Raw genomic sequence first — 19,268 nt, forward strand, 5'->3', positions numbered from 1 at the left:
ATTAGTTCATCTGACATCCATTTGGGCCTGAACCTAGAGCAGTATTTCTTAGTTGGAACAAAAAGCCTAGTAGCTTCCAAAATTACTTCCTTGAATGCTTCCCATTTAGAATTTGCTGTTGGTAACATCATCAGTTGGTCCCACTGTATAGAACCTAAAAAGCTCTGAGACCATTACTATAGTGGTCTCAGAGCCTTTACAAAAGCAAAAACCTTTCCCTTTACCCCTGATGGTAGTTACATCTTTAAATAAATCCCCTACATCACTGTGATCACTACCACCTAGCGGTTCCTTTATATCTGTAAATTATTAATGTTGTTGTTATTTGGTTTTTAGGAGCATTAGCAACTAAGGCCATATTGCTCCAGGGATATGCGGTGGTCATTCCCTGACCTTTCCGCATCCTCCGTATTTGGTGGCTCATGGGCTCGAACCGCGGTCTAATCAAGAAGCATGTGCTACGCACTGCTGCTCCTGCCCACCTGGTTATGGAGGCTCCGTAAATTCTTAATGCATGAATAATTACTGCTGTAGAAAAGAATCATCCAATAAATCCACAAAAGCCTTGCTGGTGTGCAAGTGACCAACCACAAGTTCCAGTCTATATCTGGGAAGTTAAAATCCACCATTACAAGACATTCGGATTTACTAGGCCCACTCTATTTCTCTGTATAACTGTTCATTGTACTCATCAGAGTCATTAGACCCATAACAAACTCCTACCCTCATTTTTGCTTTCCCAGTGCTTATGTCATACCAAATTGACTCAGCATTGCACTGTCCATCTATGTCAACTGGATGTACTTCCTTAGATTTTGTGTTTCTTAACTAACAGCATAGCCTCTCCTCCCTTCCTATCCTTTCTGTACACATTGTACTCCCCAAATTCCAATTCTGCATCCCTTATATCTGAGTGGCACCACGTCTCTGATATCCCAACAATATCCGCCTTGGATGTCTTAACTAGCACTTCAAATTCACCAAATTTATTTACTATACTCCTAGCATTGGAATACATGCAAGTACACATGCACCTGTTCTTACTCTTGGTTACTCTAACACAGCCCATGTATTTACTTCTTTTATGACTCCCCAGCAGTTCCTGAAATCTCCATCAACTGGTTTTCCAGTCTGCTGCTCATTCCAATAGAAGCAGTGCAAGAATCATTTCCACCTCTGCCTGCGGCTCTGTTAATCTATTAGTCTGTGAATCCCCCCCTCCAAGCTAGCAGTTTTCTGACCCACCTAACATAGCCTCAATAGCATCAGCAAAGAACCTTGCACCCTTTCTATTTAAGTGTATCCCATCCCTGTAGAAGCAATCTTTTCTGTTAACAAGCACAGACCACGCTGAGAAAAATTCTACCCCGTGAGCCCTGTACAATCTCTTCAGGGCCGAATTGATTGACAAGGCTCTTATCATATACTCCCTCCTATAGGGTCTGGGCAGGATTGCAGACACTTTCAAATTTAACCCTAACTCGCAACTTTTTTTCAGCATTGACCTGTACTTGCTTAGTAAATCCGCAGATCTCCTACACTTAATGTCATTAGTGCCAACATATACAATGATATCACCTTCTGTGTCCTTAAAAGATGATATCTGCTCTACAATGTCATCAAACTTTTACCCTGGCAGACATTAGCATTAGTAGAGGCATATGATGCAAGAAAGCAAGCTTATGCAGCACCAGCCAGAAAAAAAAAAAAAAAAAAAAACTTCCACTTCATCCCTCCTTGGTATTATTCCACCTATCCTTTTTGCATAATATATTTCCCATTTCTCTGACAATTGAGTCACCAACCATAACTAGCTCCTGTGGGACCAGCATATTCTGCCTTGCAGGTTGCCGTTGTGTTGCCTGGTGCATAAGTGTGTCCTCTGGGAAGCTGAGAACTTGATGGGCCCCATTTTAATTCCTTCGAGGGCATCCACCCAACTCCAAGCTCTCATAGACGCCCATCAGAACACTGAATTGGCACCTAATTTCTTCAAATTCTCTGCATCTAGCACACACAAAGACATCCTCCATGGCTAGATCATATCCTGTTTGAGAGAGATCCACAAATGTGTCTCATTTTTCACATTTTTTTAGACTGTGATGCATTGGAGAATCGTCCCCTACGGTTCTCCCATGGACCACAGCACTTTCGCTACTTTGCACAAGTTGCTTTGTTGCTCTTGCATTGTAGTAGGAATCTGTTAGCTTAGCATAGTATTGGCAATTAATAGATTCCTACTACAATGCTATGTCTTACGCTATCAAGTTCGAGATATACGTAATGCTATTCTGTACTGATACTACACAATGGCGTCAAGTTTTGAATGGTACAAGTTTTACCGATACTAAGTAATAACCCACAGTCTCTATCTAAGTTCAAAATAAACTAAGTATTGTAACTTGGAATAGATACTACTTCTAGAAAATAAATTAATATGCCAATTTAGTCAATAATGGCATCGTTTGTCCTATTTTACTACATATTTACTGGGAATAGCCATATTTCTGGCATTTAAAGTCTCTAGCATTTGGATGTAAGGCTGAATTCAGCAGTTTAATTAGCCAGCTTTTATTGAGAATGGCAAATCTGGAGTGCTGAAAGTTAAAATGATGGCTCGAGTTGGAATGAGATTTCCATATTTTTTAGTCATTATTTGTTTTGATTGCCCTTTTGATTGTTAAGTTCCTGAACTAATTCTTGTAAGTAGGTCCCACTCTGTAATGGCACCTTTCGACGGATTTAAAGTATTGTGAGGAGTAACAGATACTGGCAGCCCACTAAATGTCATTGTTCTGAGCAGCCGGACTGTAGTCGTTTCACCATTTTTGGTGATCAAGATTGGATAAGAAATGATAACTTTCCCACAGGATGGGTGGTGGACAAGAGAGTATCACAAGAAAGTTGTTTGGCATGTCATTGCACTGTGATTTCCTTCAAAGCTTTTTAGGTTGGTTATAGTCATTTTCATCAGATATTTCTGGTCTTGAGCTTGAAGGCTCTAAAGGTGGAAAGTTATTTAAATCCATGTGGCTTCTTTTAGGAGAGGGACTTCTACCAGGTTTGTTTGTTTGTTATTTGGTTTTTAGGAGCATTAGCAACTAAGGCCATATTGCTCCGGGATATGCGGTGGTCATTCCCTGACCTTTCCGCATCCTCCGTATTTGGTGGTGACAGGCTCGAACCCCAGTCTAACCAAGAAGCGTGTGCTACGCACTGCTGCTCCTTCCCACCTGGCTACGGAGGCGCCCCTACCAGGTTACCGGCCCTACCATGTGAAGGCTATTTTTTTGTTATTTTTTGGTTTTTAGGAGCATTAGCAACTAAGGCCATATTGCTCCGTGAATATACGGTGGTCATTCCTGACCTTTCCGTATCCTCCGTATTTGGTGGTGACGGGCTCGAACCCCGGTCTAATCAAGAAGCGTGTGCTATGCACTGCTGCTCCTTCCCACCTGGCTACGGAGGCGCCCCATGTGAAGGCAGGAGCAGTACCAACCAGTGACCAAGCAATCAGGAAAGTAGGAGAGCAGTACGTTGTCACAATGAAAAGGCATTTTATAGCCTGCAGCATATTTTTAAATATGTCTAAATAGTTTTTTTTTTTTTCTTATCGATAAAATGCATAATCAGTTTACCTCAGTGTATAACAAATTTAAGGCTACAGGGGCAATTATTTCGATTTCAATGCTTGTTTTGGGAGAAAATTTATAGCAATTTAATTTATATGACCACCAACATTTTGTATTCAGTACTGAAAAGCAGGCCATGCACTAAAATGTTTAACTGTTAGTAATACTTCAAACATTTCCTGAGGGGGGGGGTATATCAGCCTGTAAAAGAAATGAATAAGTCTCTGTGATTGAGGTGTATACCAGAGATCTTCCCATCACAGTTTAAAGATAGATTGCCAAGTTGGATAGTCAAGTAGGGATTAACTTAATGGAATATTGCAAAGTTAAGTGTTGTTTTCAGAGAGTAAAAGTAATCCATTAACTTCCACATATAAATTCAATATGGAGACCACATCACAAGCTCCTGTTGCTACATAGATAGAGAAGTGCGAATAAATTTACATCTCAAGTGGTAGAAGACAGTGTACAAAATGTTTATGCCTTTCATAGATTTTATTATAAGTTAAAGTATGTGCTCTGTGTAATTTTTTATCCATACAGGATAAAAAAATTAGGCTAGAGCACATACACATTTTACAGTGGTTTAATCAGAATGGCATGTACATTAAGTGTTAAATCTGGCTCTGAATGAAGACTTTTTTTACAGAAATTAGCATATGGTGAAAGAGGCCTATGTGCTCCAGATTCATATTATTGAAATGAAAAAATTATAATTCCTCAGAGCGGTTTAATACTAGAACATACATACAAAGAACGGTTAATATACAAAAGAACTTTCGGCTGAGTAGACAGCCTTCTTCAGTTAAACAGAAAATATATTAAATGACAGTTAGAATGGAGATGTGCACTGCCAAGTTGGTGCGTGAGGTGTGTGGCTAATTGTTTGAGGTTGAAGTTTGTGGCTGTGACGTATGGTGGTGACGCGGCCAGCGTTTGTCTATGGACAGAATTATTGCTTCTGTGATGGGGTTAACTTGACAACCACTGTTCCTGTTCAAAGAGGTATCCGAGCATTTTATGTTTAACGATTCCAACCAGGTGCACCGTAGGTAATGGTGGATGCACCTGTCCCCACCCTTCTGCAGAGCGGTTTGGTCTATCGCATCTCTTGCCGTGACTGCACTAGCTGCTACTTTGGAGAGACTGGACGTCGGCTCGAGAAACGTCTCTCAGAACATAAAAGGGCGATCCGTTTGGCAGATGTGGAACACTCAGCTATTGCCGAGCATGTCTGGACAACCCACCACGATGTTGTGGTTGTGGACAGGTCCCACCATTACCCACGGCGCACCTGGTTGGAATCATTAAACATAAAATGCTCGGATACCTCTTTGAACAGGAACAGTGGTTGTCAAGTTAACCCCATCACAGAAGCAATAATTCTGTCCATAGACAAACGCTGGCCGCATCACCACCATACGTCACAGCCACAAACTTCAACCTCAAACAATTAGCCACGCACCTCACGCACCAACTTGGCAGTGCACATCTCCATTCTAACTGTCATTTAATATATTTTCTGTTTAATTGAAGAAGGCTGTCTACTCAGCCGAAAGTTCTTTTGTATATTAACCGTTCTTTGTATGTATGTTCTAGTATTAAACCGCTCTGAGGAATTATAATTTTTTCATTTCAATAAGAAATTAGCATAGTTTCCTCTGTAGAAATTCTTGAATGCTGCATAAAGCCCACTTTAATACTATCTATTGCTTTTTGTAGTTATCTTTCTATTACTTTCATGCTATATAATTAGCAGAATATATTAAAATCACTAATATATACAGCATTTGTCACAGATGGAGGAAGTCATATTAGCATTAGCAGAGGCATATGATGCAAGAAAGCAAGCTTATTCAGCATCAGCCAAAAAAAAAAAAAACAAAAAAAACACACCACTCCCTTTTCACCCCTCCGTTCGCTCGAAATACCTGTCCAGTTGAGCCTTAAATTTGTTTAGGCTATCAACTTCAACAACAAGTGATGGAAGTCGGTTCCACCAACCAACCACCCGCTGGCCAAAGGCAAATTTCCGCACATCTATCCGACATTCGTCCTTCCTCAATTTGAATTTATGCCCTCTGAGCTGATTATTCTGAGCAAGATGAAGAATGCCATTGGCATTGAGCATGCTCAAACCATTCAAAGCCTTATACACCTCTATCAGATCACCTCGCCGGTGCCTAGTCTCCAGACTCTGTAATTTGCAAAACTTAAGCCTTTCTTCGTAAGAGCAACCCTTTGTTCCATTCACTAATCTTGTTGCCCTTCTCTGTACCCGTTCCAGCAGCTCTACATCCTTCTTGAAATGAGGCCTCCAGACCTGTATACAGTACTCAAGATGTGGTCTAACCATTGCCTTATACAAGGGAATAATCACCTCCTTATATCATAGAGTTTATCTGAATTGCAAACAGACAGTTCCTTGTGGAACCCTATCCTTTTGATGGAAGGTCTAAGAGAGAGAGAGAGAGAGAGAGAGAGAGAGAGAGAGAAGAGATCATATGCATATATGTACTTGAAACAGTCTATAAGACAAAAATTTTTTAATGAAAATCAGATGTCTTCATAAACCATAATTACATAAGTCTTGTAGAACTCCAATATCCATGCCTCACCATAAGCATTTTCTATGCAAAAAAAAAAACTCTGCTAAGTGTTCTGATTTTACACGGGTGTTACAAATGTATTATTCTATTTGTACATTATTCATCTTACAAAAGATGGGCTTCAGCCATTTTTCCTTTTTCCCCCCTCCTATAAATATCACAGATGACTTTCAAAGTTGCTGTTTTTAATGTACTTGTATTACAAAGACAGATGGAGAATTAATCATTCTGTGTTGTAGAATTTTCATATTTAGAAATATATTACAGTAATACCCCGAAGTTACGCGATAGGTGGGTCCGACGAAAATCGCGTAAGTCGAATTCGCGTAAGTCGGGGTACAACTTTGCATATAAATACGTATAAATTTTGCTTAATTGGGACCAAGGACTAACAAAAACACTAGTTTAGAAGAAAAATATTAATAAAATTGCAGTTCGTTATACATATTAATACAAAATATGTATTAAAAAACAAATGACTTACGTTAAAAAGTTATTTCGATGTCGATGGCTTCATAAAATCTAACAAATTCGTCTGACGACACAGAGACTTCTTTTTTTCACGCAGAATTTCTTCGTAGCAAGCTAATAATTTTTTTATTCCTTGCTTTGTAGCTATAACGCGTTCTTCGTTGGAGTCTTATGTTTTCTAAAATTTTTAAGCCCTTTTCAATTGAGCCCTTTTCAATTTTCAACCTGTCAAGTTTGCAATTGTCACGTGCTTTTCGCCGTTGCTTCGTTTAGGCCTGTAGCACGTGCAATATCACATGGTCTTTCATTTCGCTCAAAGCGTTTCACAATTTTATATTTTTTCTCTATCGACAGAGGCGGACTGGCCATAAGCCTTGCCGGGGAAACCCCGGTGGGCCAGTGTGATTTTGGCCATAAACCATAGTATGAGGCCACTATAAATTTTCCAGGGTAAGAATTTTTGACCCAGTCCGCCTCTGTTTATCGATAATTGCTTTTCTTTTTCTCTCTGAATCTGCAGTGTCTTCACCAGGACGCTTCCTTTTCACACCTTTTAATTAAGTATTTTACTCATTTTTAGGGAATAAAGCACAATTACAAAAAGAGGAGGCACGCTTGATACGCATAAACAAAGCTGCGCGCATGTAGCAACTGAATAAACAACACCATAAAGGCAGAGATACACTATTAACACCTCATATTTCTAGGGACCATAAAACAATAAAAATCCAGTTGCGTTTCGGCTAGTGAAATCTGTTATAAACTGGTAGTAAACTCCATCTAATTGCATTTGCGATTATACCGATAGCTGGAATTGTGTTGGTTTTTACGTTATTATGGTGAAATGTGTTTCCCCTTCACTGATATAAAAAACATAAAAGCAGCAAAGTTGAATTTTGTTCATCTTTCGCTCTCATTCTCCGCCGTCGCACCGTATATCGATAACATATGAAAAACGACCTTGAAGATAGTGGGCGGCAGCGTTGCCAAACGAAAAAATCAAGAACCGCGTAACTCCGAGTTCGCGTAAGTCAGGGTATTACTGTATAATCTGGTAAATATATAATGTTTTCTTATGTCACAAATATATGCAGTTTATTCAGAGTAAAAGACCATGGCCATAGGAATAAATGCTAATTTATTTTTCTGCCAAATGTAGTACAGCAACAGTGCCAAACAATGGTACAAATAGGGTAAAAGGGAGAAAAGGAGAGGCACCACATAAACAATTGTCACTATGTTATAAGAGAGATCACATAGTACTTTGAGATCGTGCTTGAGCAGTTCACATTTATTCCTAACTGACCACTTAAGGTGCAGTCCCTGCACGTCATGTGAGGTATGAATCAGCCTTTGGCCAAATGTTAACATTAGACACAATTACAAGATATGTACTTTTATACGATTTGCCGTTGGCTTCGAAACAAACATTTAACTCTTATGAGAAAATGGCCCTATCTCAACAGATAGCAAAATCACTTTATAGAATAGCAAGGGGTTATCTTTAGCTTTGGTGTTGGAGAACTTAGGAAATGCCAACTTCAGTTTGCACTCATACATGATTGAAAAGTTTGTTGCTCAAGACAAAAAATAAGCCAACTTTAAAAGACATTCAGCGGCAATGAGGCTAAGAATTCAAAGATACTTTATAATCTCATTTTACATTCTTAAAATTCAGGGTTAAATGGGAGGCTTTTAGATCTTCACGTTATCTGTACTTTTATTGTGTGATGCCTCCGTACTGACTGACATACATTTGTAGGCAGTGGTAATTTGCACACATAATTTAACATTTCCAATCTAAAATATGCATCCTACTTAAAAAAATCTTTTAGGTCCTCAATTACTAAATCAGTCCGGTGACCTGATATCTTACACACACACATATACACAGCCCTTTTGCTAGTCACTGCTGCTTTTCTATCAATTTACAACATATATTCAGCACCATAGAAGAGTTGTCAAACAATAGTTTGCCAAACATAAAACTACACAGCAAAGTTGTTTTTATATATACACACACACATACATGCACGCACACATCAACCCAATTGTTCCCCCCTCCCTACCCCACTATTTTATGTGCGCGCACGCACACACACACACACACACACGCACGCACGCACACGCACACACACACTGAGAGTTTTAACTGTATGCATACACACAATATATACACATAGAATTTTATAAATTTGCTGTTGTTTATAATTATGGCAAAAAGTCCATTTGTATTGGCAAGTATAAATGGACACAGCAACAATCCCATCTTAACTGACTGGAAGAAAAGTTACCTGGTAACCAGCAAGTTAAATGTCAGAATAAATAACTAACATTACTAGTATTTTAATCTTCTTTTCCCTTTCAAAAAAAATATATTTACAGTTTATTAAGATTGGGACTGTTTTTTGTTTTTTTTTTTTTTTTTTAATTCCTCTTTGAAAGATCTTAGTTTTTAAATCAATGAATTCTAAGGATAAGGAACTCTTCATTTTGTTTTAGTAAATGCATCCTTCTGAATAGAAATTTGTGATTGTGCTTGCTAGAACTTACAAATCTGTCTAGCTAGAGTTCTGTAAGTAATATGAAGCCCCTTCCATTTTTTTTCTTTTTCTTGAATGAGAAAACTAAGCCATATGGATAAACAGAACATCATTGCTAAACTCTATCAAGTTCCGAATAAGAGAATTGTGTAAAATTCACAACTAACTCAATCCTGCTAGATACATAATGTACATCATCTCTACATATTTACAAAGACAGTAGAAAATGGTGGTCATAACCACTAGCTGTAAATAGAATTCGCTTTCTCGTCGGTTGTAACTCACATGCTAAGAAAACAAAACCACTGAGTATATGAAGTAAAAATGTCAGATATTAAGCTCATCATCAATATTGAGAATCACGGCTTACAAGTACTGAAGAGTCATTAAAGTAAACAGAAGTAATAGAATGTTCTCTTCTGTTACATGCATACTTTCACAAATCAATATTTATATACATTTACATATATAAACAATAGTTGCCCACCACGATTACCTATATGAACTCTTGCATTTCACATATGTATATATATATGAATGAATGAGCCAATTGGTAGCGAGATTTTTTTTCCCCTTTGGACCACTGAGTGAATGGTTGTAGTGAAATATGTTAATGAACTTGAAATGCCTGCTGACTTCTATGAGTTGAGCAGTTGTCTGGCTCCCAGCATCAGAGAAAGAAAATCAGGAAGATTGGAATGAATATCCGCTTAATGCACTAAACACAGGAATGTTATATAGCCTCATTCCACATCCATATGCAGAAATGCAAGGCGACTCTAGAAAGAAAAAAAAATAAATAAAATAGATTCATTGTGTAAAATTAGACTAATTTCATTCTACTTAATATATCTAACAGATACTTTTTGGGCCATACTATATCATTATAAAACTCCAAACTTCTGTTAGGATAAAATCATCCATTGATGGTTACTTGGACATACAGTAATAACACTGATGAAGAGAATGATACTAAAAGTATCGTTTTAGTATCGTTTTGATACTAAAATTAAATATTAATGTTTTAATATTTTTATGTCATGGAGATTTTTAGTTTTAGGCCAAGATATTAGAAACTGAACATCGGTATCTTACAGGACCTCCTTGTGACTTAATTTACATATCATATGAAGTATTGTATTCAGGTAGGGAGACACTTAAAAAGAGAGACCTTCTGGTGAGAGTTTAAAGAAGGACAACTGGATTAGTGATGGCTGCAAATCAATGCACTTATGAAGAATGGCTTAGATGTGGATTGCAAAGTTTGACAACTAGACATCTAAGGGAGATCTAATAGAGGTGTATAAGGCACTAAAGGAACAGAGTAAAATGAAAGAGGAGAATCTAGTCTTGCTCACAGGTAAGACAAGAATCAGACGGCACAAATATAAAATATCAGGGAATAACAGAAAACTGGATCTCATGGAGTTCACTTATAGGTAGCAGATTGTCAAACACTGGAATAAGTTGCTTCCCAATGTGGCTCATGAAAGTCTAAATTTAAAGCAGAATTGGATGGCTACCCCGTGGGAATAGGAACAGTATGAATATTCTGCGTTATTATTATTATTATTGTTTTTGGCTGAGGCAGAAAAAAAGTCTGCTTCCTTGTATCATTTGGCCTTACTGCTACTAATAACAGCTTGAATTACATGTGGCATACAATTAATTAATGGTCAAAAGGTGTCTATAGTAATTTTAAGTCACTGCTGCAGTTCAATTCCTCTGATTCCTTTCAGGATGAGAGTTGCAGACTATATGCCTGTACATCACTTACCATATACAACATACCCATATATAGCTTGATTGTTGGGAAAAAACTTCCATCCAGTGCTGTGGAAGTGGGTAGTTTAGATAAATTTAAGGATGTATTGGACAAACTATTAGAAGGGAAGGGCAAATGAGGAGGATAGTTATTATTATTATTATTTTTTTGACTGATGTATAAGTTTATTTCCATATATCGTCGGCACCATGCCAAAACCATGAATGTGAAAATTTGGCACTTTTTACCGAAATGCATTCTTGAGGTTGTTTCTTGGCCAACTACACCCTGTCAAGGACACGTATGTGTATTTCAAGGCCAAGTAAGTGGTTGAAAATGTTACTGGCATTTTCAGTTATCCATGAAAAAAAAAAAAAAACACTTCTCAACATGCAGATTCACAAATGTGGCACTTTTGTTAGTTTGGCATGGTAGAATCTCACAGCTGTAGAATCTAATTACTGTTGTAAAACTACATCTAAAAAGTATCTTGCTGCTACTCTCAACATTTCAATAATGTGCAGGTTGTTTAATGAACAGTATACTGAACAGGGCCTGAAAAAAATTTCATTTGAAAAATTCAGGCAAGTGTTTATGGAGTATTATTATTATAATCCATAGGGTGCAAGGAAACCTGAGGCTTATGCTGCACCGACCAAAAAAAAAAAAAAAATGAGAGAGAGATAGAGAGAAGTAGAAAGGAATCACCAAGAAAGAGAAGAATGATGATATCCAACTCAGGACTCTGAGGCATAAACACCTGAGGTTTAATTTAGGTTTCTTTCACCTCAAGAAGGACCAATATAAAAAATGCTTTGTTTATCATAGTTTGACTTCTGAAGGAAACATATGCACGTTGAAAGAAAGAAAGCAGCCTGCCAGTGTAGAGAGGATGATAAAAACTTGGCCAGTAATGATCAGTCTTATCTAGCATTCAATTTCGATCTTGTGGCTGTTTTTAATATTCCAAAGGGAAATGCTGGCCAAATTTTTTATCTACATAAATTAGCCATTTACAATTTAACAGCTTTTGATCTGAATTCCCCTGAGGGTCACTGTTACTTTTGGGATGAGACCAAAGGAAAGAGAGGCACTAATGAAATTGCAACATGTTTACTTAAATACATTAGGAACAAACTAATAATAAACAAATTATGTCAGTTAGAATGATGTCTGATTCGTGTGGGGTGTCAGAATAAGAATACACTTATGGCTCACTGTGCATGTACTTGTTAAAAATTATCACCAGTTTAAAAACTGTTAGACACACATTTTTTGAGCTAGGCCATTCAGAAATGAAGTGTGACAATGCACTCTATAAAGTGTCCATAACAAGCCATTAAAGTACAGACACATCAGCTGCATCTGCAAATCGCTAATACATTAACTAACACTCAAATCAAATCCTGCTTTGTGGAAGCAGTTTTTAATCGTAGAGGGGGCTCACTGCATTCCATACTGCACTGATCCAGATTGTAGCTTGTAGCAAAGTTTTGAAAAACGTTTTCTTCATCAAGTTTTTAAATCCAGTGTTTAAGAACTATCTGTCAATATTTCACCTTAAAGTTTGCAATTATTCCTTGATCTAGTGGTTGAGAAGCAGATGTGACGTGAGAAAAAAAAACACTGTTTTAACATTATTCAGTTTAATGTGTGGGTGAGATGTGGCATTGTTAAGAAATAAAATAACTTTTCAATTCTGGCTAATCATTCTCCATTCTGTAATTATCTCTCTAGTCATCCAAGCCTTATTGTTTTATTTCCAATGTATACTGAGTTTGCTTAAATCTAAACTTTTACAGTGCCCTGGTTTCATAGATTTGCCTATTATAACAAAAGGTATTTCCCAAGTGCCTGCCATGCTTGTACACTACACAAAAGTACAGTTAGACACTCATTTGCCACTTTTCCTCCAGCACATTTCCCCTCTAAGGCAAACTGTTTTATCCAGAATTGTGCCCCCCCCCCAAAAAAAAAACATTTCATCAGAATTCAATGTTTTCTGGTGAGTATGAAACAAGTATTGACGCCAGCCTTACCCACCACCTCAGTAATGGTTTACAAATTAACAATAGATGCCCCACAAATTGCTTTGAGGGAAATATTGCAACATCTATGGAACTTAACTAACCAGCCATTAGACATTTTAAAGTCAATGACTCCAATTTCTTTAGCAATTTCAAAAGCTTTGGTTTGAATCACAGGCCCAGAGATGGGAATGTTTTGACTGTGAACTTGATTAAACCATTCAAAAGTCAATTTATCCAAAAAGAACCTTTTGCCAATAGAAAATGTATAGTATACTGCTTTCCATTTCACTGTCACAATTTTAACAAAGTTTCTTGATTTTTAATAATTACTTCTGCTGAAGTCTTTCCAATTTTGAAATGATCAGCTAACTTTGCAAAATATATTTGTTAAAATATATGGCCTCTGTAGCTGAATGGTTAGAAATGCAGTAGCATACACTACACCCTCTGAGTAGACCAGGGTTCAAGCGTCTGATTGCTAAATGTATCCCGCACTGGACCAGTATGGCAGATTATGGTCCATTTCTCAACATGACTTGTTGAGGAAGCCTGCATCCTGCAGTGGATTGACAATTGCTGTAGATATATATATATTTAATTAAATATTAAACTATGGATTCACTTTAATGAAGACATTTGAGTTGTTTTCTTCATGAGGGATTTTCATGAAGACTGATACAAACTACACTCTTATAATAAAATTATTTATTGAAAGATGATAAAAGGCACTTCATACTGTGAAGTTTATTACTATTGAGTTACATGGTAATTTAGGTATGTGTGATGGAGACTATGCAGAAACACAGGAAACACCAGGAATAACTGCATTAAAATTATCAAACATTTCATAAAATCTAAAATTCCTGGTTTACTTAGTCAGTCAAAAACATACTCAAGAACACTTAACAACACATTAGAAATTAAATATGAGGAAAACCTTAAACCAATTAAAAAAAACTGACACAAGTTAACAAATATATTGATTGTTTGATATAACACAATGCTGCAAAGGGTTATAGGAATACATGTGGTTACTGTGCGATAACCATACTGAGATCCACGTGGTTATCACACATAATAAACACGTGGATTTCAATGTGTTTTGTGTTCCCATAGCCCTTTGCAGCATTGCATTATTTCAAATAGCAGATAGTGTACTTATTAACTTCAGTCCAATTCTTTGTTTGCTTGTGTTTCCTCTTACTTAACTGATTGTTTCTTGTTATATGTTTTAGAGTATATTTTTCACTGATGAAGTAAACTAGGAATTTTAGAGGTTACGAAATATCTAATTTAGTAATATAATTTTAATGCAGATGTTCTTGGCTTATTTCCTGCATAGTTTCCATTGGATATGCCTAACATATTGTGTAATTTGCTATTAAGCGTTACTTATTGTGTTGTTAAACTTGCATTAAATTAAAATGCAGTGTGAAATCATCCTTCACTTGATTTTGCTACATAATGCCTTTCAAAAATCATACATGACTAATAATTTATTATTCGGCAATACACTACAGAACATTTATTCAGAGTGCAGGATCATCTAGACAAGATTTCAGTTATAGCTCGGACACAGCATGGGTTTGTTAAGGGGAAGTCTTGTCTGACCAATTTGATTGGATACTAGGATATGGTCACAAAGGAACTGGATGGAAATAATAATTCTGATATCATATATTTGCATCTTAGAAAGGCTTTTGATATTGTTGCACATGGAAGACTGCTGCACAAATTGGAGCAGTGTGGCATTGGAGGCAAATTGCTGCTATGGATAAAGGGATGGTTGAGTGGGAGAAGACAGAGTGGTAATCAATGGACACTGTTCTACGTGGACTAATGTTATTAGTGGAGTCCCTCCAGGGTTCAGTGTTCGGTCCATTGTTGTTTTCTGTATTTATTAATGATATGTCTTTAATGAAGCAGTTATGGATAAAGTTTGCAAGATGATACAAAGGTCAGCAGGGTTGTTAATGACACTAATGACAGTAGGCTGCTGCAACAGGATCTAGAAAAGTTGAGCAGGTGGACTGAGAGGTGGCAACTGAAGTTTAACATTGACAAATGTAAAGTACTGCATATGGGAAGCAGTAACCCCACAGTAATGTATCAACTGTGTGGTACTACACTGACAGTGGTAGAGAGTGAAAAGGACCTGGGGGTAATTGTGCAGGCAGATATGAAGTTTTCTGAGCAGTGCAGACGGGCTGCAAGAGTAGCTCATGGTGTCTTGTCAATGATATACAGAAATTTTTCTAGCAAGGATAAGGAGGTAATTATCCCCTTGTATAAGGCAATGGTCAGGCCACACCTTGAGTACTGTATACAGATCTGAAGGCCTCATTTTAAGAAGGATGCAGAGCTGTTGGAAAGAGTACAGAGAAGGGCAAAAAGATTAGTGAATGGAACAAAGGGTTGCTCTTACGAAGAAAGGCTTAAGTTTTGCAAATTACAGTGAATGGAGACTAGGCACCTGCGAGGTGATCTGACTGAGGTGTATAAAGCCTTGAATGGTTTGAACATGCTCAATGCCGATGGGATTCTTCCTCTGCTCAGAATAATCGCCTAAGAGGGCATAAATTCAAATCGAGGAAAGACAGTTGTTGGATAGATGTGTGGAAGTTTGGCTTTAGCTAGCGGGTGGTTGATTGCTGAAACAAATTTCCATCTGTCATTGTAGAAGTTGATAGCTTAAATAGATTCAAGGCAGAACTAGACAAACATTTGGAGCGAATGGATGGGTGAAATGAGAAGGGTGTGTGTTTTTTTTTTTTTTTTTGGCTGATGCTATATAAACTTGCTTTCTTGCATCATGTGCCTTTGTTGATGCTAATTTTGCAAGTGAGCAAGGTTCAGTTAGATGTTCTGTATATTGCTGAATAATAAATGATTTTATCATGGTGTGAAGAGTATAGGTAATTTGTATCAATTTTTATTAAAACTTTTGGATTGATTCACAATCTACAAAGGCATCCAGCTTATTAGTTACCTAAAGAAAGTCTGACCGAATGTTTTATATTTGAAGATGCCTTGTATGCTATAATTTTCACTCAATTTTTTTTATACTTCAATATAGAATTTCCATTTAACCAAACTTTCAGTAATATTATATTTATATCACTTGAAAAATTTTAGTTTATAAATCTATAATAGAGAAACATTCACCTGAGAACGATTAATCTGTGAAGCAACATCATCATCATCATTATTGTCCTCCAGCAGTTCCTCTGAGGCAGTAGATGATTTTTCTGGAAGGGCAGTCATAGTAGAGTCTAGTGCTCCATCTGATTGCTGCTTCGCAAAGTTGATGAACACCTGATGTATAGGATGGAAAAAAAATTAATTTATTATGTGTGTGTGTGTGTGTGTGTGTGTGTGTGTGTGTGTGTGTGTGTGTGTGTGTGTGTGTGTAATAGCTATAGCCACTCAAATAAGTTGCTCTGAGCACTCAGTTATCTAGTTTCCAAAATACTATATCATCAAATGGCAGACATCTTCCTCTTTTTATTTTGTGTTCTATACTTTATTTCATTACAGTTTACTGACATGGTTCATTACACTGGATTATAAGTTGATATTTTACAGTTTAGATCTTGGTTAGTATCTTCAGTAGCTGGATAAATTTATATATATTTTTGGCATTTATTTTTTTTTTTCTGTAGCTACATTTTGTTTCTTATTTCACTTTTCGTTTTAAATTTCAAAATTTTAATATCCACAGTTTTGCCTGTCTGTTCAATTTCTTCATGTTTTCTGATCTCTTGGAGTGGCAATCTCCAAGGCAGAATGCACTGCTCCCACAGGAGCTATTATTGTCGGTGACTCTATTTGACAGGGAAATATGTTGTGCGAGAAGAATAGGTGAAATAGGACGAGGGTATTTCTGTCAGGGGCAAAAGTAGATGATGTTGTAGAGCAGATATCATCTTTTAAGGGCACAAAAGGTGATACTGTCCAAATTGGCACTAATGATATCAAGAGTAGAAGATCTGATGACTGACTTAACAAGTAAAGGGCAACATTGGCAAAAAAGTCGCGAGTTAGGATTGAATTTGAAAGGTGTCTACAATTCTATCCGGACACAATAGGAGGAGTATACATTGAGAGCCTTGTCAATCAATTCAGCGCTGGAGAGCTTGTGCAAGGTTCATGAGGTCGAATTTTTCTCAGCACGGTCTGTGCTTGTTAACAGGAGAGACTGTTTTTACAGTGATGGGATACACTTAAATAAAAGAGGTAAAAGAATATTTGCTGATGCTATTGAAGCAATGGTAGGTGGGTCAGAAAACTGCTAGCTTGGGAGGTACACTGACTAATAGCTAAATTATTGCTGCAGGTTACTGTGATGCAGTAACCTGCAGGAACTGGATGCAATAAATAATTTTGACATCATATACTTGGATTTCAGGAAGGCTTTTGATACTGTTGCAAATAAAAGATTGCTGTACAAACTGAAGCAATGTAGCATTAAGGGCAAGTTACTGCTATGGATAAAGGGATGGTTAAGTAGAAGAAGACAGAGTGGTTATTGTTGGGCAATGCTCTTCGTGAACTAACATCATTAGTGGAGTTCCTCAGGGTTCAAGTGCTGGGTCCATTGTTGATTTCAATATTTATCAATGATATTGATGAAAGTATATGAGGCTTAATATCCTAGTTTACAGATATTACAAAGGATAGCAGGGTGGTTAATGACAATGGAATGATGATATGCTACTGCAACAGGACCCAGAAAAGTTAGGCAGAAGGGCTGAGAAATGGCAATTGAAGTTAACACACAAATGAAAGGTACTCCACACAGGTAGCAATAACCACAGAGTAACTTATCAACTGTGTGGTACTTCACTTACGGCAGTGGAAACTGAAAAAGAACTAGGGATAATTGTGCAGTCAGATAAATGAAATTCTCTGAGCAATGCAGACAGGCTGCCAGAGCAGCTCACGGGCGTTGTCAATGATATACAGGAGTTCTGCTAGCAGGGATAAGGAGGTGATTATCCCATTGTATCAGGAAATTGTCAGTCTGTATCCTGAGTACTGTATTGAGGTCTGGAGGCTCACTTTAGGAAGTATGTAGTTTTGCTGGAATGGGTGCTCTTTAGCATTAGCATTAGTAGAGGCATATTGATTCAAGAAAGCAAGCTTATGCAGCATCAACTAGAAAGGCTTCAGTTCTGCAAATTGCAGCATCTTAAGACTAGGATGTATGGGAGATCTTACTGAGGTGTTTAAAGCTTTGAATGGATTGAGTAAGCTGAATGTTAATGGCATTCTTCCACTTGCTGAGACTACACACAAGAGGCCATAAATTCAAGATGAGGAAGGATGGTTGCAGTATAGATGGGTGGAAGTCTACCTTCAGCCAGTGGGTGGTTGATTGTTGGAACAGGCTCCGATCTATTGTGGAAGTGGATGGGTTGAATAAATTCAAGGAAGAACTAGACAAATCCTTGAAGGATATGAATGGATGAACTGAGTAGGGTTTTTTTTTTTTTTATGTGTAAACATAAAAAAAACAAACAAAAAAAAAAAAATACAAATCTATGACGACACCTACTAAATTTTTGACTGTAGTAAAACCAATTTGTCATGATTTTATGAAATTGAAATGGCATCAGTTACTTTCTGGATAGGGTGTGACACTAACTCAGTTACTTTCCGGAAGTGACGTCAATGACATCGTTTCCTGAAAGTATATATTGATTATGAAATAAAAGAGCTTTTGTAGAATAAATATCTGCTGCTTCCCATAAAAGCAGATGAAAAGGCAAGGTAGTTATTATATATGTTTACAGATATAAAAAATTGCAAGTAATGGCAAATGATGCTGTTTTGTATCATTTGCCATTACTTCTACTAATTTCAGTTGTTTGCACTTAATATTTATTGAAACATGCTCCTCTAAACCTACTCAACCTCTGGTATACCTTCAAACATCCAGAAAATTTTAAAATACAGCACCTCTCAATCCCTGAGGGAGGGGACTGAATTTTAAAGAGTTTAAATTTGTATTCATTACATTTGTACTGCAAGTAGCTTACACATGACAAATGTGTACATATACACAGTATGTCTGTATGTGTGTGTGTGTGTGTGTGTGTGTGTGTGTGTGTGTGTGTGTATAAAAACATTTAAATAAGGATTAAAATAAAAATAAAGCAATGCCAGCAGTACGGCAAGACAAGAGAGAAAAGGCTCTTGTATATATATATATATAT

General features: G+C 37.1%; 1 protein-coding gene across 1 annotated transcript in view; it reads right to left on the reverse strand.

Annotated features, from left to right (window-relative positions):
* Positions 1 to 9,177: 9,177 nt before the first annotated feature.
* The window catches only part of LOC150087777 (ATP-binding cassette sub-family A member 2-like), a 487,681-nt gene continuing 477,590 nt past the window's right edge, over positions 9,178 to 19,268 (reverse strand). Inside the window, exons 49-50 of the mRNA XM_090369199.1 lie at positions 16,216 to 16,365; positions 9,178 to 10,034 (exon numbers count right to left, since the gene is read on the reverse strand). Of these exons, the coding sequence (XP_090225325.1) occupies positions 9,999 to 10,034; positions 16,216 to 16,365 (186 nt within the window). The 3' untranslated portion in view covers positions 9,178 to 9,998. The remainder of the gene's footprint in view (positions 10,035 to 16,215; positions 16,366 to 19,268) is intronic.

The sequence above is a fragment of the Mastigoproctus giganteus genome, chromosome 3 (genome assembly GCF_048544385.1).
Source record: "Mastigoproctus giganteus isolate SK-2022 chromosome 3, ASM4854438v1, whole genome shotgun sequence".
NCBI lineage: Eukaryota > Metazoa > Arthropoda > Arachnida > Uropygi > Thelyphonidae > Mastigoproctus > Mastigoproctus giganteus.